The sequence below is a fragment of the Lytechinus variegatus genome, chromosome 5 (assembly GCF_018143015.1).
Source record: "Lytechinus variegatus isolate NC3 chromosome 5, Lvar_3.0, whole genome shotgun sequence".
NCBI classification, from domain to species: Eukaryota; Metazoa; Echinodermata; class Echinoidea; order Temnopleuroida; family Toxopneustidae; genus Lytechinus; species Lytechinus variegatus.
In genome coordinates this window covers 24,340,708-24,365,606 of record NC_054744.1, presented here as the reverse complement: position 1 = coordinate 24,365,606, position 24,899 = coordinate 24,340,708, and the positions used below count along the sequence as shown (strand labels likewise).

Sequence of the window (24,899 nt, the reverse complement as noted above, 5' to 3'; positions counted from 1 at the left end):
CCACATGAATAAAACAATTTACTAACTACCAGGCAGAAGGAAATAAGCAGAAAATATTGCGTTAAATTTCCATAATGCCTCCAAGATGGAAGCTTATTATTATGTAATAAAATGATACAACAATCTGATTCTGTACAGCTGAATTATTTCTTAACTACGTACATAAATTATCTACATATCTAGGCTCAAATCAAGTACATGAAATATTAAATAATCCTAGCAATGAATGATTACTCATCCAAAAAAAAAAAAATATATAAACCAATTTATAAAATTGGCATAAAAAGTTGACCAACTAAATTGGTATCTTTTGAAGAAAATAGGCCAAGAGTTGGCACATAAAAATTGACCAAATAAATTGGTATCTTTTCATCATATAACTCAATTCTATAATTCTCACTTCAATAAACAAACAAGTCTTTTCTAGGCACTCCTGAAATTATCTAGTTCACTCTGTTCTAACTGCCTGCAGTATTCAATATACCTAGCCCCAGCTCCGTCAACAGACACCGTCAGCAACTGGCCTTGTTGCTCTTTCTCCAAAAATACAGTTAAATACTGTCAAGAACAAGTTACACCCCACAGGGAATTTCACTCTCTACCTTTCCTAAGTCTCGTAGAAGTCACTCACTTTGTCGGTGCAAATCTAGAACTTTTAACATTTCTTCTTTATGGCAACTCAGCCGCAAGGCTATACAGCCTCCTGAATGCCACTGTCAAAGAGATAAACTTATAAAAACCACCACCTATGAATGAGAGCAGTCGACTTTACTCCATTCCTATCTCACAATACAACAAGTTCAACATAAAGACAAGACAAGGACTATTCCTAAAGACGAAGACTAGTCCTATTCAAGCAAAAATGATATATCCTGTTTCCATGTACTTAATTATTCTCTTCTAAATTTGAGCCTGTATAATCCTTAATCTAACTGAATACAAAAAAAAACTATATAAATTAACTCAAAAAAAATGTATCAAAAAGAAATAAAACTAAAAACTAACACTAATAAAAGAATGGTGACATTTTAAATAAAATCGAACTTAGGTTACAAAAGCCCTCAACCTTCGCCTCCACACGTTCATGGTGCTTTTCTGTTTAAACGAAACAAATCAATCGATTAATGATAACATTTCTCGCAAATACTCTCTCTCGTTTTTAAAGTCCAAAATAATCATTAAAATCATTAAATGTCTCTGCAAAATTTGTCAATTGATAGGAATATGTCATAAAAGAGAGAATTAATATTCACCTGATTCTTTCTCTTAAACCAACAATGCTCAGTCTCAAATAACGGGAGATCTGTCTGAGATGAATGTCAGCCGACCTTTCCTTCTCATGTAAAATTCAAAAGTGATCAAATATGCGCATTTCAGTAACAAAAATAATGTTTTGGTAATAAATAGCGTAAGTAAATAAAGCATAACAATTTCGCGCACTTATAATGAATGTCAATGACAAATCATACTGCGCGTAGGGTGTTTCCTTAGATGACGCATCTTATGAAAAATTACACGTACGTAATAAGCGTCATAATACGTCACAAAAGAGTGAAAAGACAGTCAATGGAATTACTGAATTCTTCACACAACCCCCAACTTAATTATTCGCTGTCCCAGCGAACGAGTAAAAAAAAGATGAACATGAAGAATTCGAAAGGAAAAAAAAATCAGCACATAATATCAATTAAAAAAAAAAAAAAAAATATATATATATGTAAAGCACATATGGGGTCTCTGTCTCACTACCCCCAACTTAAACATTTGCTGTCCCAGCAAATTTGAATAAATAATATTCAAAATTATTAACACTTCATAAGTGTGTGTATGAAATAATAAAGTTCAGGATAAGAACAGTCTTCCATAATTGAATGGTATATCTTCAACCTGACTTGTAATGTCTTTCTTTATAGATAAGTCTCTCTCTGTTCACAGGTGACTTCTAGTCTGTAGCTGTCATCACGGTTTCGAAAAGAAATTGGACATCTACCAGTCTATAAACTCATCTGTAGTTCAGTCCAATCTTGTTCCAGACATCATGAAGTATAACCTGTAAACTGCAAAGTTAATTGCTTGTATGAAATGAATTGTCAAAGCGTTGAATAGCACCCGAGAAAATGTACCTATACTGAAAGTTTTCAGCTGCTATACTAGTACACCATCCATCTCTGGGTTTGTCAAGTCAGATAAGTAGTGGTTGACAGCTTGACCAGTTTATCAAGATGATTTGCAAAACTGTCGCCACATCGTTGTCGATTCGTAGAATTGTCGCCGGATGAGAATAACCTTCAGTCCATCTGAGTATCGGAGATAAAATTCTCGTCACCCCGGTCGTCACCTCACAACGAGAAATATTGCAGCCATGCACGTCTCGCAGGAAGATCGCCAGATGAGCTTCAGATCCCATCTGATCCAAAGTTGAATTCCAAACCTCGTCATCTCAACGAGAACAGTCCATAGACACTCGCGTCGATTCGTAGAAATAACGCCCAAATTCTTCAGATCACATCTGAACGTTGAATATAATTCTCGTCATCACTTCATCGAGAATTATTGTCCACAGCCAGTAACGTTGATCAGGATTTACCACTTCAGTGTCACTGCTTTCGGCAATTCACAACAGAAAATCGTGTGTCGTCTCTCCAAGGAGATCTCCTTGGTCTCTCCAGGCTGGATCCAATTAGCTTTCTGCCAATCTTCGTTTAGCATCTGTATGCCGTGCACTTAGCATACAGCAAAATGTTGCCATCGATCCGCCTTGGAGTAAACCCCAGCCTCATCAGTTGGAGAGTGAAGTCTTCTGTTCAACCAGAGCCTTGCCAGAGTTTCAGCCATCGGCAACCCTCAGTGGTCCTGTCGTCATCATCGTATAGAAACGTCACCATCGTGACCAGAATGTCGTCATAATCGTATAGAAACGTCACCATCGTCCCAAGAATGTCGTCATCAGAGCCAGTACCAGAGTTGCGCAGTCTCCAGATATTCAGCATCGACGAACATTCCTTCAGGGCTCCAGACACCAGTAGTGAGATTGTATAAAACATCTCTTCCCCAGGGCCTATAATTTTCTTTTAGGATCCAAGTTTTCTTTGGAACCAAATTTTGCATGACTTTAAATGTCATAAAATCATGTCACCATTTCCTTTCTACCTAATTATATTAAGTATCTAAACCGTAGTTCCTTTTTTTAAAGAAATGTCTATACTGTACTACTTCTTCAACTCAACTCAAACTATGTGGTAACCACATGTAATAATGTAACACCTATTACTGTAATGTAATCCTAGTGAAATACTACAATGCCACTAAAAAAATGCTATAAGAGCTTGTCACCAGCAAATTGAAACTTCTACCACACCTGCAACCTCCACTGTTGCCTTAACAAAGTATCCAACACGCAGCATCTCACTGTTTTCTTTGTCAAATGACAAAATCCAATGCACAGCATCCTGCTGGTGCTACAAAAATGTCTCCTACGCATTCATTCAACTTATAAGATGAACGTAGCATTCCAAATACTCTTGCATCTGAACTACTATAACGTAATTGTATCTCAAAATACTTTTGAAAATAAAACGACTTCTCGTTTTTTTTTTTTTTTTTTTTTTTTTTTTTTACTCAGAATCCCTCACAACTACTCTGAGAATATTGACCATACAACTATCTTTTCACTCGCGGCATCCAACCTGCAAGTGCAAACACCAACAAAAATGTAACTTAACAACTACATGAAAGCACATCTCAACTATATACAACACTCAACGTCGCGGTAATCTTTCGACCGCTCGATACAGCAATCCAACTACACCAGAAAAATGTATTTTTTTAATGCAAGAAATACAGACAATCCCACCTGTAAATGCAAACACCATAGAATATATGTCACAAGTGTAACAACGCTGCTACACCAGACAAAATGTATTTTTATACAGAAAATGCAGACAATCCCACCGCTGCCACCAGAAAAATGTAACGTGAAACCCCCCCCAAAACTCCTGGTAAATGCTGCCACCATGCGGGAGATTATACTGAGACCGCAACTCAGAATAATTTGGAATAAATTCCAGTAAATAAAGATATCCACAACAAAACTACTCATATTCAAACCTCTCTATCAATTAATGGGGTTCACGGGTAGTCTATCCGAGTTCAATGGCGGGTAAGTTGTCTCCAATATAGAGACGTGCTGCAATCAATCAAATAGATAAACATCAATCAATCAATCAATCATCGTCAACTAACGATCATAAATCACCATAAACCACATGAATAAAACAATTTACTAACTACCAGGCAGAAGGAAATAAGCAGAAAATATTGCGTTAAATTTCCATAATGCCTCCAAGATGGAAGCTTATTATTATGTAATAAAATGATACAACAATCTGATTCTGTACAGCTGAATTATTTCTTAACTACGTACATAAATTATCTACATATCTAGGCTCAAATCAAGTACATGAAATATTAAATAATCCTAGCAATGAATGATTACTCATCCAAAAAAAAAATATATAAACCAATTTATAAAATTGGCATAAAAAGTTGACCAACTAAATTGGTATCTTTTGAAGAAAATAGGCCAAGAGTTGGCACATAAAAATTGACCAAATAAATTGGTATCTTTTCATCATATAACTCAATTCTATAATTCTCACTTCAATAAACAAACAAGTCTTTTCTAGGCACTCCTGAAATTATCTAGTTCACTCTGTTCTAACTGCCTGCAGTATTCAATATACCTAGCCCCAGCTCCGTCAACAGACACCGTCAGCAACTGGCCTTGTTGCTCTTTCTCCAAAAATACAGTTAAATACTGTCAAGAACAAGTTACACCCCACAGGGAATTTCACTCTCTACCTTTCCTAAGTCTCGTAGAAGTCACTCACTTTGTCGGTGCAAATCTAGAACTTTTAACATTTCTTCTTTATGGCAACTCAGCCGCAAGGCTATACAGCCTCCTGAATGCCACTGTCAAAGAGATAAACTTATAAAAACCACCACCTATGAATGAGAGCAGTCGACTTTACTCCATTCCTATCTCACAATACAACAAGTTCAACATAAAGACAAGACAAGGACTATTCCTAAAGACGAAGACTAGTCCTATTCAAGCAAAAATGATATATCCTGTTTCCATGTACTTAATTATTCTCTTCTAAATTTGAGCCTGTATAATCCTTAATCTAACTGAATACAAAAAAAAAACTATATAAATTAACTCAAAAAAAATGTATCAAAAAGAAATAAAACTAAAAACTAACACTAATAAAAGAATGGTGACATTTTAAATAAAATCGAACTTAGGTTACAAAAGCCCTCAACCTTCGCTTCCACACGTTCATGGTGCTTTTCTGTTTAAACGAAACAAATTAATCGATTAATGATAACATTTCTCGCAAATACTCTCTCTCGTTTTTAAAGTCCAAAATAATCATTAAAATCATTAAATGTCTCTGCAAAATTTGTCAATTGATAGGAATATGTCATAAAAGAGAGAATTAATATTCACCTGATTCTTTCTCTTAAACCAACAATGCTCAGTCTCAAATAACGGGAGATCTGTCTGAGATGAATGTCAGCCGACCTTTCCTTCTCATGTAAAATTCAAAAGTGATCAAATATGCGCATTTCAGTAACAAAAATAATGTTTTGGTAATAAATAGCGTAGGTAAATAAAGCATAACAATTTCGCGCACTTATAATGAATGTCAATGACAAATCATACTGCGCGTAGGGTGTTTCCTTAGATGACGCATCTTATGAAAAATTACACGTACGTAATAAGCGTCATAATACGTCACAAAAGAGTGAAAAGACAGTCAATGGAATTACTGAATTCTTCACAATACTTCCTGGTATAGGGATGTTCTACAAAGTTATTTAACAGGTTGTGAGTAAAGGAAATATGACATGATAGGACATAAAGCAGTGGAGCACCATGGTGCATGGCAGAATAAACAGACATTTAACCAGTAGATGAATTGGATTTTTTTTTAAGTATAATGTTTAAATGAATTGATAAGCATTGAAATTACCATCAAAGAGATTTCAGATTACAATAGAATCTCACAACCAAATCCCTGCTTTTTAACAATTGTTTAACTCCTCCTTTTGTAGTCCTCAAATTCCAAAAAATATATATATTTTCATACATGTATCTGCTTCTTCCCCCATTACTGGAAATAGCAAAGTAAAGAAGTACAAAACTATTTTAGAAAGCTTCACATTGCAATTTTAGTTCACAGCTATATGAGTGTGTTTTCTACCCTCTGAACTTTATGTTGCAATATATGTTGTTGTTTTAAATTCTCTGTGCAACAGCAAGTTCATTAATTCTTCCTTTCTTGTTTTTGCTGAAGTATTAATTAGAAGAATGGTTCTTGTTGGCCATTTACAAAAGACATTTTGGAGGTAGTGGACAATGTATATCAGCATAGGAGTAGTATTTAAAGGGGCAAATGTCTACATCCTATGCAGTATGTAAACAAAGACTATAATGGCTGATTCAGTGTTCAACATGAAATGGCTATTGATACACCCACAGGAAATTCAGACAATAAGACAAGACAATTTTGAGGCAAGAAAATTGGGTTTTGTATTAATAGATCCTACCCAGGGCTGAGGACAAAGGGAAGGGAACAAAGAACTCCTCTAGGATTAGTGGGTGATTATATTAGTGGAGATCATGTGAAGTATTTGATGGTGCCTGCATAATATACAGTATATGCACATCATTGTGCTCTAACAGGGAGTTAAACAGTTGAGACAGTTAACAAACGGGTTATTCTGTTCAAAGGTGCGCAAACACTAGATTGGTACTGTATAATGTAACCTGATGAATATTTCCACATCTGTTCACAGCCCGTTTGCAAGGTCCTTCTAGTTCCTGTAGGCAAGTTGCCAATGTTTCCTGAAAGGAGTTGTTTTGGGTTTCTAGTACAAAGTGATACAAGCCAGCACAATACAAACCAATTTGCATTTAGATGATAGTGTACATGTACTTGCCATATGTTGTGCAATCATTGTGTAGGATGATGTAACATGCAAAGATACTGAACAATATTCACAGTTCCTTGTTGTGGTTAACAGTACACTACACACATATGAGTTCATGTTTTACCTATTTGTTCTGTTGTTCAAACTGGATCTACAAAGACATGTTGCTTTCTCAGAAAAATCTTACATTCCACAAGGGCACAGACTTCTGAATCTAGTCCTTTATTTAATTGCAATTGCATTATTTTGAATGACTGTTGTGAAAAGCAATGACTCACCAGTCACCACACATTTGTCCTTCAATTATACAAAATATCTAGATCAATTACAAAAATTGAGGGGTGTATGTGTCACCACAAAAAAAGTTTAGCAAGTAAATTATTTAAAAAGATATTTGTGAAGGTTTGAGGAAAATCTTTCTAAGATTTAAAAGTTATAAGAATTTTTTTTTTTTGGGGGGGTCTGATGTTATATGCCAGCTGCTTCCCCATCTATCACGTAGTAAACGTTTTTTGAAGAAGAAAATGTGAGAAAGGTTTTTTATTGTACCATCAGTATAGCAATGAAACAAACCATTCCACATCCACTCTTGAAGTAAAACAATTTCTAGTCATCGTGAAAAATCAAAAATAAAAAAGATAATATTTACACAATTTCTGAATATCATATGTTTTGAGCTGAGTGTTAGTTGTATTTGCCCTAGTCTTGTGTCAAGACACACTTGTTGATCAGAGTGTAAGGCAGAGTCTTTGGCTGCAGACTACTTGGTATGTGGTAGAGACTCCTGATTGGTACACTGTATGTGGTAGAGACTCCTGAATTGGTATATGGAGAAATAAATGTACCAAACTGAAAGGAATACTAAAATTCAGAGGGTCACTGTTACATCACATGATGTTTTTATGTTATCTATTCTACCAGTATTTTGTTTGAAGTAAACAAGATTGACCTCTGACCTTGAGGGTGCCCAGGACCAAAATCCAGTTAAAACCAATTAGAGCAAAACCAATTGAAACCAGTTGGCCAACTGGTTTCAATAGGGAAATTGGAACAACTGGTTCCAATTGAAAACCAGTTGCCAATTGGTTCCAGTTAAAACCAATTGGGCAACTGGAACCAGTTGGCAATTGGTTTCAATTGGTTTCCAATTGGTTCCAGTTGTTCCAATTTCCCTATTAAAACCAGTTGAATCCAATTGGAGGTAACTGGTTTCAATTGGTTCCAGTTGAAACCAATTGGAGGCAACTGGTTTCAACTGGAACCAGTTGAAACCAATTGATTTCCAACTGGATCCAATTGGAACTTCCAGTTGGAATGAACTTAATTAGTTACAAATTAATTAACACTTGCACTAACTATTGCTCATGTCAACACAGAAGCAGTGTTATGCCTATATATACCAATGTAAAGGGCATTGATAAAATACAGACTTTCATATGTACATATTTATATGGAAGATCTTCAAATATATGTATTTTTTTATGCAATTTGGTAACAGTTAGTGGTGTACTAATTATCTTTTAATCTATTCTAATTATAATCTATAACATTTATGAACATGGTTTTCACTGCTAAGTATTCCAAACACTTATCTTAAAAAAGTGTGGTACTTCAAATTGAACAAAAATCAATAGATATATTGTAAATTATGATGAATCTCATAAAAACATTAATCTGTGCACACTGGCAGAAAATATGCAAATTAACTGGTTTCAATTGGATCCAGTTGGGTAACTGGAAAATTTCCAATTGGAAACCAATTGGAAATCATTTCCAGTTACCCAACTGGATCCAGTTAGGATTTCCAGTTACCAAACTGGTTCCAGTTTTATTTCCAGTTACCCAACTGGTTCCAATTAGAATTCATTTCCAGTTACCCATCTTTCCAGTTAGAAGTCATCTCCAGTTACCCAATTGGTTCCATTTAGGATTTCCAGTTACCCAACTGGTTCCAGTTAGAAATCATTTCCAGTTGGAAGTCATTTCCAGTTACCCAACTGGTTCCAGTTAGGAGAAGTTCCAGTTGCCCAACTGGTTCCAGTTAGGATTTCCAGTTACCCAACTGGTTCCAGTTAGAAATTCCAGTTGCCCAACTGGTTCCAGTTAGGATTTCCAGTTGCCCAACTGGTTCCAGTTAGGATTTCCAGTTACCCAACTGGTTCCAGTTAGGATTTCCAGTTGCCCAACTGGTTCCAGTTAGGATTTCCAGTTGCCCAACTGGTTCCAGTTAGGATTTCCAGTTACCCAACTGGTTCCAGTAAGGATTTCCAGTTGCCCAACTGGTTTCAACTGGAAATTGTTAAATTCCAGTTAAAACCAATTGAAACCAGTTGGAAATCCAACTGGTTTCAATTGGATTTTGGTCCTGGGTGGATCTGTTTTGTTGACTGGACTGTGTAAACATATCAGCTACCTGACAAAATAGATCATGGATGGTCTGATCTCTTATCAAACTGTTAATCTCTGTCAATAGCTATGTTTTTAAGACCCAAGGCTAGTGAATCAGTTGAATGCCCTGATTTATGTTGATCTAGATGTGTTATTTTGGCATCAGAATAAATGTTGTGCATATGTTTTTATCATCATCATCATCTTTGTAAATTTCCAATGGTTGATTGATTTTTACCACCTGCTCCCTCCCCCTTTAAAACGTGAAAAAACAAATATGAAGAATCAAATCATATAAAAGTCATTATCTTAAATCAAGGACCCTACATGTTTAAAAATAGCTATGATTACCCACAAGCACTGCAAGTTGCCATGAGTAGGGGAGGCACACCAGTTGCCTGAATAATGTCTTCTTCAGAATACTAGCAGTTTATGCTTAAATTGTATTTATTTGATAATTTCATATTTTTATTTCGGGTACCTAATTCTTTTCTATACATATTTCATCTTCTCTCTATATTCTTTATACCCTATCACTTGCTTTCTTTATGAAATGATGGTTTTGCCATGACTCAAGCTTCAAGCATATGTATGTTGCAAGATCTTTGTATGTTCTTATATTTTCTGTTTGTACATGTAATTCTTGTTTATTTCTGTATTCTCATTTGTGTGAATATGAATGGTGTGAACACACATGATGGATTGATGTATGTATGTATGGATGGATGGATGGATGGATGGAAGGAAGGAAGGAAGATAGAAAATGGAAGGTCCACATTCTTATTAGACATGACCTTTACAATTTCTAAATGTATACTCTATTAAAACTACATACATTTATTCTGTGTTTAACTGCAATAGAATTTCTAAACCCGGACTATAATTGCTTCAGAAGCAAAAAAGGCAGGAAGCTCAAATAGCCACAATATCCTGTTTCCACAGTTTTGACATGCTTAAATACAGTAACAAAGAGCAATCTGGAATTACTGTATGGAATAATATCCAGATGTTTCATAGTATTCAGATGATGTTTATTCTTTTTTTTTTCATCATCATTCCCTTTCATTCATTATCTTGCAGAGAAAAAAAAACTTGACCAACATCTTTTTTTTTTCGTTTTACTCTAACAGAGCATGTGTGACAGATCGAGATTCTGTCCAACCTTGCTACCATTGCAACAGGAACCCCAGGCAGCGCAGAAGTGCCACAGAGACCAAAGACACTGACTCAGCAACGATCATATCCAACAACACTGCCCTTCTTTACCACGTCCCGCTTTCACAAGCCATTCCCAAACATCAAATTGCCAAATTCAAGACTGGGTACACCAGGCAGGTTGCTCGTTATGAGTATGTAATCTTGAAGGGCAACGAAGACAACATCTTCATGATGAAGAGGAAAGCAGAGGGCATGTCCCTGCTACGATTCAGCAAAAACGTGATGACCACAGGTCTCTACGAACTCGAGATTGAAGGTGTGCTGAAGAGGAAAAATGATACAATATTAGCGGAAGTTCAAACTCTAGTGGAAGAGCCCGTAGCCATGCAGATTCAAATTCAAATAGTTGCTGATGAAGAAGGATAGACTCTCTTCTTGTAGTTAACATGTTTTTTTTTTCACTTCCTGGCTTAATTAATGATTGACAACAGTGATATCCTCTAAGGATACAACATTGCAAGCCTATCATCATTGATTAATGGGTGCAGTATAGCACATCACACAGTGCTTCAAGAACTTCCACCAAAGACGGAATGGAGTAATGGTGGATTCAAAAAGACATAGAAACCAGGTTGATGTTTCATCAAGCTTCGTAATTTACAAGCGACTTTACAAATAAATGGTGACCCTTTCTGTGGTAAATGATACAGCGCGTCCCAAAAAAAATGTCCCTCTGATATGCGGCTTAATAATTTCCAAAAATTAAAATTATTCTCAATGAAATGTATGGATATAGGAAGCCCATCTCATGTTCTAACTTCTATAAAAATTTCATTGGTCTCGCTTCAGTAATTTTGAATACACAGCCTACTATGTATTAGTGGTGCTTTTCAGCCCATTCCAAGTTTGTATGCATGCAACACTGCTTTGTGTTCTGCACTTTCTTGCATATCAACCCCCTTTGACCATTCTGACCAAGGAGATATCACCTCTATCTCCTTGTTCTGACCAAGGAATTCCCTGATCTGACCAGGGAAATCTCCATGATCTAACCAGGCTCATCAAATCACAACCTTGAGCATGTTCAGAAGGGCAAAAACAGTATTTGACAGTTCATTTCATGTTTGATGAACGGGAGATGCACAATGATTGAGACAACGGGTCATGCATGTCTGTTTCATGCATAATTCCAAAATACTGCATTTTTGTTTTCATTACATTTTTTTAGTTAATTAACAACTGAGGTCAAGTTCAATAATTCAGTGTAACTTTTTAAAAGAAAAAAGTCAAAATTTTCTTTGGTATAGTTTCTTTTCGCAAAGGGTGATTAACTTGTGGATTCCCCTTTTTCAGCTTATTTTACTCATCCATCATTCACATTTTCTTTCAAGTTGGTGCACTGATTCCCTTTATCAATCATCAAACTTTATTTTTTTATGTTTCTTGTCCTTCTGAACATGCTCAGGTTTATGATTTGATGAGCCTAGATATGATTAGGGAATTATCCCTGCCTAGATCCTGGATGTAAGAATCGGGGTTAACATGCCATAGACAATGAAGAAATGCATCAATACTGCAAACTTGGAATGGGCTAAAATGCACCACTGTTACATAACAGAGTGTGTATTCAAAACCGCTGAAGCGTGACCAATGACATTTTCATAGAAGTTAGAACATGAAATGAGCTTTCTACTCATGAACATTTATTTGAGAATCCTACCACATTTTAAAATTAATTCAGTCCTATGTCAGAGGGACATTTTTTTTGGGACGCGCTGTATACTCCAAATTTTCATTGATGTTGATTTGGCCCAAAGGGTCATACTATTCATTCGTAAGGTCGCTCGCAACTTCCAACAGCTTTATGGAACACCCACCTCTCCATATACTCAAACTGGACTGTTTTAGGGTTCTTTGATTTAGAGTGGCCAGTAAAATATGCAATTTCAGTTAATGACTTTTCAATCTTGAAGAGAAACTTTCAAGACTACAGTATAAAGCTCAGGTGAAGTTCAAAACACTTATTAGACAATCAAAGGCTGAGGGCGATTATTACTCTACTAACAAAAGGCTATTATAACAGAAGTTTTATCAGCCTCTAAGAATTCCTCTTTATATTATTATTTATGTGTAGAATGTTGAAGTCTAGTATACAGTTTCTCTTATGCTTAGGCATAGAAATATCAATTCAAAAAGATTTTTTTTATCAATCATGGTGCATAAATCTGGTACACCTATGTAATACCAATGATTCTAGTTTTAATTATTCAGTATGGATACTTGAAATTAAGTATTTGGAGAGTAAAACCAGGGTTGAAAAATTAAAGGACAAATATTTGTAACAAAAACACTACCCAAGCATATAGAATTCAAGTTTAATTTGTCCATATGGGTAAATGTATCTTCGCACCTTGGTTGATTTGCCTGGTAGAATATTATTAACATCCATTTTCTCAAAGTAATGGTTTCAAGTTGAGTCCTTCTATTTTTCAACCCTCATAATGCAGTATTATTCTTACCCATAGATCAGGCTGACACAGTAAAGTAGCAAAATACACTTGACATGCTCAGATGCTGCCTAATCTTCATATGTGTGCTATTTCTTTCATTCATCTCTTGTATTATATGTACTGTAGGTAGGACTTTATATATATGGGTTATGGGCAGGGAGCGTTATGACTAAAAACATTTGTATCATTCTAAGTGTTTGTCTTTTATGTAGTAGAGTTTTAGATACATAAATATTCAATCTTGAGAAGAAAAAAAAAGGTGTATCACCACGAATGATGATTAATCTTGTGTAAAGAGTGAATGTATTTTTAAAACTAATGTGCATGTACAGGTATTATTAATATGTGTTTTGTTTTCATTTATCTAACTTATCAGCAGAGAAGATTTATCAGGCATTGTTTCCACTGGATGTTTCCGTCTGTACTTTCTGTATTCCAAATGTGCCTTCAATGTACAATAATGTTTTATTGGAATACGACGATCAAGCAATAAACTTAACAACAGTTTTGTGATAAACCGTCTCATATGGTTTTCCAGCAAAATAAATTTCAAATTTTCAAATGATGAATGCTAAGTATTAAAAGCAGGCAATACAAGCTGAATTTTCAAACATGTAAATGTTTTTGTAGGTTCTAGTTGAATCCAAGTCCATTCCATCGACTTGCCCAAACATTCCACATTTTATTACATGAAATTCAAGAGTGAGGTATCGAAACATTCATCAACTATGCAAAACATTCTATACTTTTATAATGATATGGATATTATGTACTTGATTTTATATCTATATTGGTGTGGGTTTAATATACATACGTAAAGATACATTTATTTGAATACTGAACTGTAAGTCTACAATGGATGTTACCAAGGGGGTCTAGTAGTAGGGAATAATGTAAATCAAAATTATTTTTAAAAGATGTCTCTGTACTTTGTACAACTGCAAAAAGGTTTTAAAGATGTATTCTCGTACATGGAATAGCAGATCAATTATGTATGACAATCTAAGTACATAAATGCTAGAAGGCAAAGTGTATTTTTATCACTGTACATTTTTAAAAGGTGCTAGCTAGTTTGTGAATTATCCAAGAATGGAATTACATGTAGTTTTCTATTCTTGATTCATATAGTTACACACAGATTCAGATTTATCTAGTTCTATTGATAAAGAAGAATGGAAATTGTGAATTTATGGTTTACAATCGTTGAGATTTAGCTCTGATAAGCAGATGACCTTTATCAATATTATGAAAGATTGTTGACTGTTGTACTTTAGACTCGCAAATTGATTATATTCGTTTTAACAGGCTCACATACAAAGGTGTACATGTAAATTGCGTGGATGAATAATAAATGAAACCATTTTATGACTTAAAGATTTATTGTTTTGTATTGTATTTGCTGTTGTTAATGAATTCACCTTGAAATTATCCACCATGACCCCCGCCCCAGGCAGAAGGTAATAAAAGGTTGGAATTACAGCCCTCTCCAACCCCCCCCCCCCCCGCGATAATTTTTCAAGCATTTGATAGTGAAATCATTGAGGAGAAATCACTTTTAAGTAGCATATTCATCAACAACATCACTATGCTAATTACATTTTTGATGTGAAATATACTAGACTTCCAAATTGACCTGACATTGACAGATCGATATTCAAATTTATCTCAGAAGGAAAAACCAGTTCCACTAGACCAGTAGAATTTTCACTGGGGGGCCTCGGAGGCCCCCCCCCTCAACGAATCGCGCGATATTTTCACCGCGCAAATTTTTTTGACTGCGCCGCTCGCTGACTTTTTTACTTTCAAGTCTTGCGCAACTTTTGAGACCAATTTTGCGTCACCCAGGTACGTGGTTCCACTATTACGCAACATTATGTAAGTGCATGTCACACCAAAAATTGCTCAAAAACTTGGTTTGTGTACAAAGTCAATGCAAATTGTGTTTTCAACCAAAATTCATAAATGTATGATCATTTTAGTTTTGCTGGTCTAAATGTATTTATTTTATGCTTTTTATGATCTCAGAAGAGTCCCCAACAAATTTCATTGAAAAAACAATGAAAAACAAAAGGTCAAAAAACAAAGAAATTATATAAGAAATTGCAAAAAACAATATAATACATAAGAAAATGATTTGATATCACAATTTTTCATGTACACTTGCTAAGAACACCACAAAGAGTTTCTATACCAAAATTAGTACATTTGGAGCTTTATTTAGGGATTTAGAGGAAAAAGTATGATTTCGCATACTAATTACGCATATTAGCATAATCATTTAGCGATTCGCATGAAATAAATTACTATAGAATTTTGTAGATTATGTCCCAGGCAACACGCGTGCCAATTTTCGGCGAGATCGCGCGGTCGACTGCCGAGATCTCAGGGGGGAGCCCCCCGCCCCCGGCCATATGAACTCTCAAAATACCCCGGCCTAGATAGGGTTAATCTTTCTGCTGTTATTTTAAATGTGATATATGAAATTACACATTTTCATTGTGAATTAGTTCACACACTTATTTAGAAAGTTTTTAAACAACAATGAGTGCCATTGCAATGATATTCCATTCTAAATCCTGATTTTTCTTTTAAAAAGAGGAAATATGCAAATGAGTTAACCACATGATCAGCATCATCAGAATTACTGGTATTACTGGTCTTGACCAGTTCAATTTCAAACAGTGAATTGCTTTTGACCAGTTGACTATATGAGAGGAATATATCTTGTTTTGATCTTAATCATAATTAAAGGAGACAATTATTTTAATTATAATGTTAATACTTGATAATTATGATAATATCAATAATAATAATTATAAATAACAATGATAACAGTAATAAGAATGATAACAACATGAATGACCATAACAATCATAATAATAATGATTATGATAATCATAAGAAGAATGATGATAACAGTGATAAATGATGATAACGATAATAACTTTCTCTGAATATTGCAAGATTCATTTTCCATAATTCGTCAAATGATCTTACTTGAAATAAAGTCATTATTTATTGGACCAGTAATACCAGTTTGATGAAAAACAATTTAACTGAAATTACTTTTTTGCTTCAACAGGAATGCAATTGTTTGAACTGGTCTCCAGTTGATTTTTACTGGTTCAGTTAAAAATCAATTGGTCCAGTAAACATTTACTGGAAACCATTTATTGGACCAGTACACCAGTTTAACGAAAAACAGTTTAACTGGTATTACTAATTGCTTCAACTAGCTGGAATGCAGTTGTTAGAACTGGTCTCCAAGTCGATCACTGGTCCAGTTAAAATTCAACTGGCCCTGTAAAATTCTACTGCAAACCAGTAAAAAAAATACTGGTCTTACTGGTTTTTCCTTCTTGGATGGATTAATCTTCTTTGAAACAGAAAAGAAGTAGGCCTATCCCATCGAATTCCGATTTGAATACATTTATTGTTTCTTTGTTGTTGTTTTTTTAAACAAGTGCACACCTAGTTACCAATACTGCATATAGCATTTCCATTCATTTGAAAGCAAGATAAAGGAGCTTTTGTAGATGAAATGCGACGGGCATAGGTGCCGCGGATCCGGAACCCCGGACTTTTCATTATAGCCAGGTGCCTTAGACCACTCGGCCACGGCCCCTCTATACATTGTTATGTCTTGAAATTGATCGTCTTAAAATTTTGTGGTGTCAAAAAATGAAAATACTAAAACGTGTTGTGGAGAAAGCTATCTTCCTTTAATGCTTTTGAGAATATTTTATTCTTGTATTCAAATTGTTGATTCATAATGAAATTATACCTCTGATTAAATTTCTTTGATGAAGATCCTTGAATTTTCTGTTGGTCAAGGGGTTACATCATTCTTTGCTCCTCACAACATTTCTTCCCTTTTTTGCGGGAGTTGGGGCAAATAATCCTGACAATGTCCAATGATTATTTAAAAAGGTGAAATGTACAATCGCTTTGTATTTTTGTCTGTATAATTGTTATAAAAATGTACTGTATGTATTTATATATACATACATAATTATTATACAAAGTGTATTGTACAATCACTTTATATCAACTTATGCATCGTGTTATTAGTGTCAAATCTGACTGCGTGCATACTGATTCGATGCCAAAAGTGGATTAATGCCTCCTTGTGCCCCGCGTGTCTGTTGGCAACTAGAGCATTATTGTAGAATTGGGGCACCTAAAATACACTAACAAGCAATCATCCAAAAATATATAACAAAATACTAAACAATAACAGGACGGTCATTTTCCTGACATCAAAAACAAGTTTTTGTTGAAGGGACATTGTGCATGCAAGACTTTCAAAAACTTATTAAGAATGTTGAATCGTTTACTTTTTTTAATTTAACATGTGATACTACATAACGATTGGGCGAATACCGTGACAGTCAATCAAACGATCTAAATTCCCACTTTGCAGAATCACTTTTGTGATTCCCTTGTATCTTCAACAAGATATAGATAGATGGATAGCATGCATGTTTATGTTTTTTACTTAGAAATCTTATGGTAATACGATGTTTTTCCCCGGGGTTTTTTCCTTTATGTAAATTATGTTTCATTCTTTCAATAAAAAAATACAAAAAAAAACACAAACTGAAAAAAAAACTTAAAAGCAAAAAAGGCGTAAATATCTTTTTATGAACGGAAACAACAACAACACAATCGCCAATATACCTCCCACGACCAGTGATAATTCCAGAAAATGTTTTGGGCCGAAATTGCATAATTCCGAAATTGCGAGTCATCGATCGTCTGCAATATCTGGCGCGGGTTAATATGACGTCATGTGCCATAGATACACAATCTATCTTTATTACCCAATAGAAAAGGATGTAATAGTCCATGTGACACAGACTGACCAATCGCAAGTCAACACAAAGCACCATATAAAACACACGCAAGCGTCGCAGCGTCAATACATTATATTAGACTTCCGCAGAGGTTGAACTCGAGAAGAACTCGTTCATTTTTTTCCAGAAAAACTCTAATTTCAAAGTAAGTAGACGAGGTTTTCACATTATTTTAAGGCAGTTATTTCAATGAAGGTGCAGTTTGTAAATGTTTAATTAAAAAACAGCATTTTTGAAGAAGAATGGTGATGAAGAACATAAATTGTCAACGTCGACAACGACCACATCATCGTTATTAGATATTATTCGTGTCCTTTTTTTTTTAATTTAATATCTGTTTGGCTTTCCAAATGAAGGCAATATAGGAACATTAACAGCATGAACAAAGTCACATATTTATTTTGATTGAAAGTTCCAAATTATAGGGCCTAGAAATCATTGAAATTGTAGGGTGGATATTTATTATTATTGCGTCATGTGATTGTGTGTGTGCATGATTGATAAGATCGTATGGATGATGATCAATTGCAATTGTGATGTTTGGTGGGGATTTTCATGAACGCTGAATTAAAAGACAATGAGTGGAAATGGCCATGCCAATTTCTGGTCCATGGATTGTGTGAATGCAATGACAATTTCATTCAATTTTTATCTGGGCTGCCATGATGAACATGATGAAGTCAGTTGTTGCGATTGAAATGACAAAGAATTTTTGTCGTGAGGAAGAATGAGGCATGTATAGTGAGTGATTGTATTACCGACCGGCCTTGTATTACCGAACGCGCGCATCATATGCGTCAGAAAATAATCAAATACGCTCAAACCTTTGCAACTTCCTTCCAAAGGGAACTTAAATAGAAAAATTATCAAAAATTATCAAAAACACAATTTCGAAGTCTTTATATCCTCAAAACAATAAAATATGGTCAAAATAGCTCATCAGTGACTTTGTTGTTTTCCCAACTTTTCCCATAGAAAACACACGTTCGGTAATACGATACCTTTTCAAGTGACCAAAATATTTCACTTGCGAAGAGGGGTCCGATTGGAAGCTGATGTTGTAAAAATGAAAAACAATTTCGGCAAAATTTCTGCATGTTTATATTTTGTAGGTATTTATGGTGAAAGTTTGGTGAATTTTATTGGAATAATGTGTTTGATATGATCAAATTCATGAAAAGTGTTCGGTAATACGATCCACTACCATACATGTACGGTACGGTAACTTAAAACGTTGATAGCTAGGTGTAGATTTTCTAGATGCGTAAGGTTTGGCAGTAGGCCTAGAGGGAGCCCTCTGGGTTAGGCCTAGACATGCTAGATGCACTTGGCCAATAATATCATGAATAGTCTATGGGAGTCATTTTCCCATATTTATGATATTGAAGACTTGCTTTGCAAAAGAAACAACACCAACAAAGCATAATTTTTTCCACCCCAAATTTTTTCTTGCGAAGATCAGAACAGAAGCCCATAGGCCTAGGCCTATGTTTTGTATGTGCATGGCCATGGATCATGGATGACAAAAATATAAAAACAAAAGTTGGTGAATTTTTAAAGTGAAAAGTGTAATTTTTCATGAGGTATCTGCTCATCATATTTTTATTTGCTGCCAAGGTAATTCTTTTGCTGCATGTGTAAAAGGAAATTGGTCTCCCAAACTGGAGAGTGGAGACTCTGAAATTGGATACCCAAGTTCTTTACAAAATTCTGATATTGAAAATAATCTCTCTCATGGGAGATGGTCTCCCATATTGGCTGTCCACCTAGTTGGTCAGTGTGCAAAGTCTAGACAATACGTATCTAGGCACTATCGCCTATGAATAATGCAATAGCAGTGCAGTTTCACAACGGCCTATCTCCCGATCAGCGCAGATGTTGGGGAACTTATTTCACCTTTTGTCGTAATTTATGTCAACTGACAGGCGTAACTTTAGACCATAATCAGCTAATGTTAATCCTTGACCTGAATTGCAGGCATCTGAAACGGCTGTATTTCAGCTTAGATCTTAATGTCATAGTTCAAATTCTCAGTAGATTTATCTGAGCGTGGTGCGGGTTTGGCCATTGCCATAGTTTTTATATGGACTGAAGTCAACGACCAAAAGATCTGCTCAAGGCAGCCCAACTGCATTCGCAAGATTTTGATTGCTATTCAGTCAATATCAGAACTACAGCAATGGACAATTCAAACTATGACATTGAGAACAAAGCCAAAATACAGCCAATATTGATGTGGTTGAAACTTGGGTCAAGGATCAAATGGACAATATTTGGCAAAAAGATTCAGATAAATTTTGAGGTGGAATTGTTTCCTGACATTGCCGTGTTGGTTGGTGCGAAACTGCAGCGCAAGACAATGAAGGAAGAGACTTTATAGAGAAAGCTGCCCCGAATTTGACATGTTTTGAACCATATTTTGTTCCTAAGTCTTTTCACATAATGAAAAAAAATTGCATTAAAAAGATCAATGTTGGTTGAATATATTTAGAATTGCAATGTTCAATTTCTCCATTTTGAATATTTCATAAAAATCTGCAATGTACCACCATGTTTTGCTCCCGCCACAGATTTCTTAATTTTTAGAGCATTTTATGGCTACCTCATTTCTTAAATCTGAGCAAAGCTACCGCATGTTATTGAAATATGGCACAGATTCGCATTTTTAAGGGGAACATTTTTAAAGGGGATTTTGGTGTTCAAGTCGTGACTTGCATGTGGTGGGTGATAATGCCTGTGTATGTCAATGCATGTGGTTCGTGTTGTGTGGATTGACTGAGCTGACTTGTGGAATAAGTTTGCCATGTTGAATTCCAGGCATGTTACTCTGAATAAAGGTCTTTAGAAAAACAGATTCCAATAATGTTTTAATTTTTTTGTCAATTTTCTACAGGTCAGTATGCAGATCTTCGTCAAGACCCTCACAGGCAAGACCATCACTCTTGAGGTTGAGCCAAGTGACACCATCGAGAACGTAAAGGCAAAGATTCAGGACAAGGAAGGCATCCCCCCTGATCAGCAGCGTCTCATCTTCGCTGGCAAGCAACTCGAGGACGGCCGCACTCTATCAGACTACAACATCCAGAAGGAGTCAACTCTCCATCTTGTTCTCAGACTCCGTGGAGGTATGCAGATCTTCGTCAAGACCCTCACTGGCAAGACCATCACTCTTGAGGTTGAGCCAAGCGACACCATCGAGAATGTCAAAGCAAAGATTCAGGACAAAGAAGGCATTCCCCCTGATCAGCAGCGTCTCATCTTCGCTGGCAAGCAACTCGAGGATGGCCGTACTCTATCAGACTACAACATCCAGAAGGAGTCAACTCTCCATCTCGTTCTCAGGCTCCGTGGAGGTATGCAGATCTTCGTCAAGACCCTTACTGGCAAGACCATCACTCTTGAGGTTGAGCCAAGTGACACCATTGAGAATGTAAAGGCAAAGATTCAGGACAAGGAAGGCATTCCCCCCGATCAGCAGCGTCTCATCTTCGCTGGCAAGCAACTCGAGGACGGCCGCACTCTATCAGACTACAACATCCAGAAGGAATCTACTCTCCATCTTGTTCTCAGGCTTCGTGGAGGTATGCAGATCTTCGTCAAGACCCTCACAGGCAAGACCATTACTCTTGAGGTTGAACCAAGCGACACCATCGAGAATGTCAAAGCAAAGATTCAGGACAAAGAAGGCATTCCCCCTGATCAGCAGCGTCTCATCTTCGCTGGCAAGCAACTCGAGGACGGCCGCACTCTATCGGACTACAACATCCAGAAGGAGTCAACTCTCCATCTTGTTCTCAGGCTCCGTGGAGGTATGCAGATCTTCGTCAAGACCCTCACTGGCAAGACCATCACTCTTGAGGTTGAGCCAAGCGACACCATCGAGAATGTCAAAGCAAAGATTCAGGACAAAGAAGGCATTCCCCCTGATCAGCAGCGTCTCATCTTCGCTGGCAAGCAACTCGAGGATGGCCGCACTCTATCAGACTACAACATCCAGAAGGAGTCGACTCTCCATCTCGTTCTCAGGCTCCGTGGAGGTATGCAGATCTTCGTCAAGACCCTCACTGGCAAGACCATTACTCTTGAGGTTGAGCCAAGTGACACCATCGAGAATGTAAAGGCAAAGATTCAGGACAAGGAAGGCATTCCCCCCGATCAGCAGCGTCTCATCTTCGCTGGCAAGCAACTCGAGGACGGCCGCACTCTATCAGACTACAACATCCAGAAGGAGTCGACTCTCCATCTTGTTCTCAGGCTCCGTGGAGGTATGCAGATCTTCGTCAAGACCCTTACTGGCAAGACCATCACTCTCGAGGTTGAGCCAAGTGACACCATCGAGAATGTAAAGGCAAAGATTCAGGACAAAGAAGGCATTCCCCCTGATCAGCAGCGTCTCATCTTCGCTGGCAAGCAACTCGAGGACGGCCGCACTCTATCAGACTACAACATCCAGAAGGAGTCAACTCTCCATCTTGTTCTCAGGCTCCGTGGAGGTATGCAGATCTTCGTCAAGACCCTTACTGGCAAGACCATCACTCTTGAGGTTGAGCCAAGCGACACCATCGAGAATGTCAAAGCAAAGATTCAGGACAAAGAAGGCATTCCCCCTGATCAGCAGCGTCTCATCTTCGCTGGCAAGCAACTCGAGGACGGCCGCACCCTTTCAGACTACAACATTCAGAAGGAGTCGACTCTCCATCTTGTTCTCAGGCTCCGTGGTGGGCAATAAGATTTGAAACCTGTAAAAGTTATACTTCCCTGTAAGACATCCCTAGCCAAAAAATGATATGGAAACTTTCAAATGTAATGATACATGTATGACTTTGGTATCACATTTTATAATGGTAGATGAAGAAGGTTCATGTGCATCATCCAATTTCTTTCATTTATCTTCAATTAAAGAAAAGATGTTCAGGTATAGAACTTAATACGAGTTATTTCTCATTGAGTAAATTCTGACAAAAATATTAACTTGCCCCTCAACCTTTGCTATTTGACTTTTTAGGAAATTTACTAAAAGTCAAATAATACAGTAATGTTTGCAATCATGGTCCTCATTCTTTTTAGTTCCTGAAGTGTATCAAAACATTAATTTGTTGCCTTCTGGCACAAAGTGTGTATGATGCTATTTTCATTCTCTTTATTTCATTCCAGTGTATTACCAATGCTCCACACTAACTTTTTTACTTGATGGCCCAATCTGTCCACCAAAATCATAAATTTCATAACTTTGGTGGTTTCAAAACAATAGAAAACATTACAATTTATCCAGTGTGGGTTTTCAAAAAAATTTGGTTGCCCGACTCACAATTTAAGTTGCCCCAGGCCACTCCTGTCGAGCCCTGGCATTACTTAGAAACTGTATGTGACATTTAAAAATCCAGAAGAAAGCTGATAGTTGATACAAGGTTAAAATTAAAGAAATATGCAATATGAATTATATACCAGTTTGTATTTTTTTTTTGTTTTGGCTTGGTGACCTTGGCCCAATGTATACATGATCATGATTGATACTTTTTTTTTAACTCTGCAGTTGTTGAATTAGCCTGATTTTTGTGCAACGATTCTGAAATGCATTTGGTGGTTCCAGAGTCAAGAACCTGGTTTGACTTGTACAGAGTTGCATGTACATGTAACCGCTTTTTTTTGGTGTGCGATAGGTAATATGTATGTCGTGTGCGATGCAAGTTGAATGAAGGTTGATTTTCTTTGTGATATTAACTTAAATTATTGCTTTTTCTAAAACACGATCAGTCTTATTGTGCATTTCCTATAAAAGGGGGAAATCATATTTACTTCCATTTCAAAAGATTCCAAAATACACATACACAATTTATGTATGACACGTGTTGGTAGTGTCATTAAGCCTCAATCACAATAGTAAGATATACAATCAACTGGTCATGTTTTGTCTATTAACTGCAGTGTGTGTTCTGATGATGGTTTATTTTGCAAGTTGAATAGAGGAGAGAAATGCATGTACGGGGGATGTAACTGAAGTTTGTTTACATGTAGGTGAATCTGCACAAGTTGAGTCTTCCAGTGCCATGGCAATTATTTTGACTTCAGAGAATGTAATACATGTACCTATGTCTTCATACAGGCACATGAGTTGTATTACTTATAGCTTGAAAAATTGTTAGAACTTTCAGAAGGGTCACTTCTGCAGATTCAAACATACATGAGCTGGTATTCTAAAAAAAAAAAAATAACAGTCTTCAGAATACTTGCCTTGGGCTCAGTTTCAAGAAGACTTCTAATTATTGAAACTTAACTCATTTTTTGTAAGTACCATGGAAACATTGTGATTGGATGCTGAGCCCAGTTACCATGGTAGTTTACATGATTGATGTTGTTACCATAGTGATAAGCCTTTATGAAGTCTTGTTCTTGATTTATGTGAGTATGCTGTGTTGTGATTGATTTTACTTGAAATTGGGCTCTTGTGTTAAGATGTTTTGCGCCATGTATCGAGTTGCGATTGATCATGGGCCGATTTCTATGATTTGGTTGATAATTGTGTATCAACTATCATAAAAATATGCCCATGGTAAATCGTTAAAGGGGAAGTTCACCCTAACAAAAAGTTTATTGTAAAAAAATCAAAATATAAAAAAATATGGCAGAAGATTTGAAAAAAAATCGATCAAATAAGTTAGCAGCAGTTATAATTATTTGATTTATGGGTCTTATGCGAGCAGCTCTCCTACATATTGTATGCTTAAAAAATCAATGAAATGTCATTTTCTTAGAAAATCGAAAATGGTTTTTAGTACTTTATCTTCAGCATATCAATAGACAAATCATTTCACTCCTGTTCTAATAAAGAAAACAGAAATAAGCCTTTACAAACCATTAAAAAAGAGATTTATGCATTTTACATTACGTCTTAAGTAATTAAAAAAAAACTAATAATTGGATTAATGGATTTCCTCAAACCAATATTTTTTTAAAATATTTTTCTGCTACAACAAACTTCCTTATGGTG

At 36.1% G+C, this 24,899-nt stretch overlaps 2 protein-coding genes across 2 annotated transcripts in view; both read left to right on the top strand.

Annotated features, from left to right (window-relative positions):
* LOC121415783 (fibrillin-2-like) overlaps window positions 1-11,147 on the top strand; it is a 102,866-nt gene extending 91,719 nt beyond the window's left edge. Inside the window, exon 63 of the mRNA XM_041609110.1 lies at window positions 10,518-11,147. Within this exon, the coding sequence (XP_041465044.1) occupies window positions 10,518-10,971 (454 nt within the window). The 3' untranslated portion in view covers window positions 10,972-11,147. The remainder of the gene's footprint in view (window positions 1-10,517) is intronic.
* Window positions 11,148-17,952: 6,805 nt separating this feature from the next.
* LOC121415785 (polyubiquitin-C) lies at window positions 17,953-23,348 on the top strand. Its single transcript, XM_041609111.1, has 2 exons — window positions 17,953-18,056; window positions 20,805-23,348. Exon 2 carries the CDS (start codon window positions 20,811-20,813, stop codon window positions 22,638-22,640), a length of 1,830 nt encoding a protein of 609 aa, XP_041465045.1. The 5' UTR covers window positions 17,953-18,056; window positions 20,805-20,810; the 3' UTR covers window positions 22,641-23,348.
* The last annotated feature ends 1,551 nt before the right edge of the window (window positions 23,349-24,899 follow it).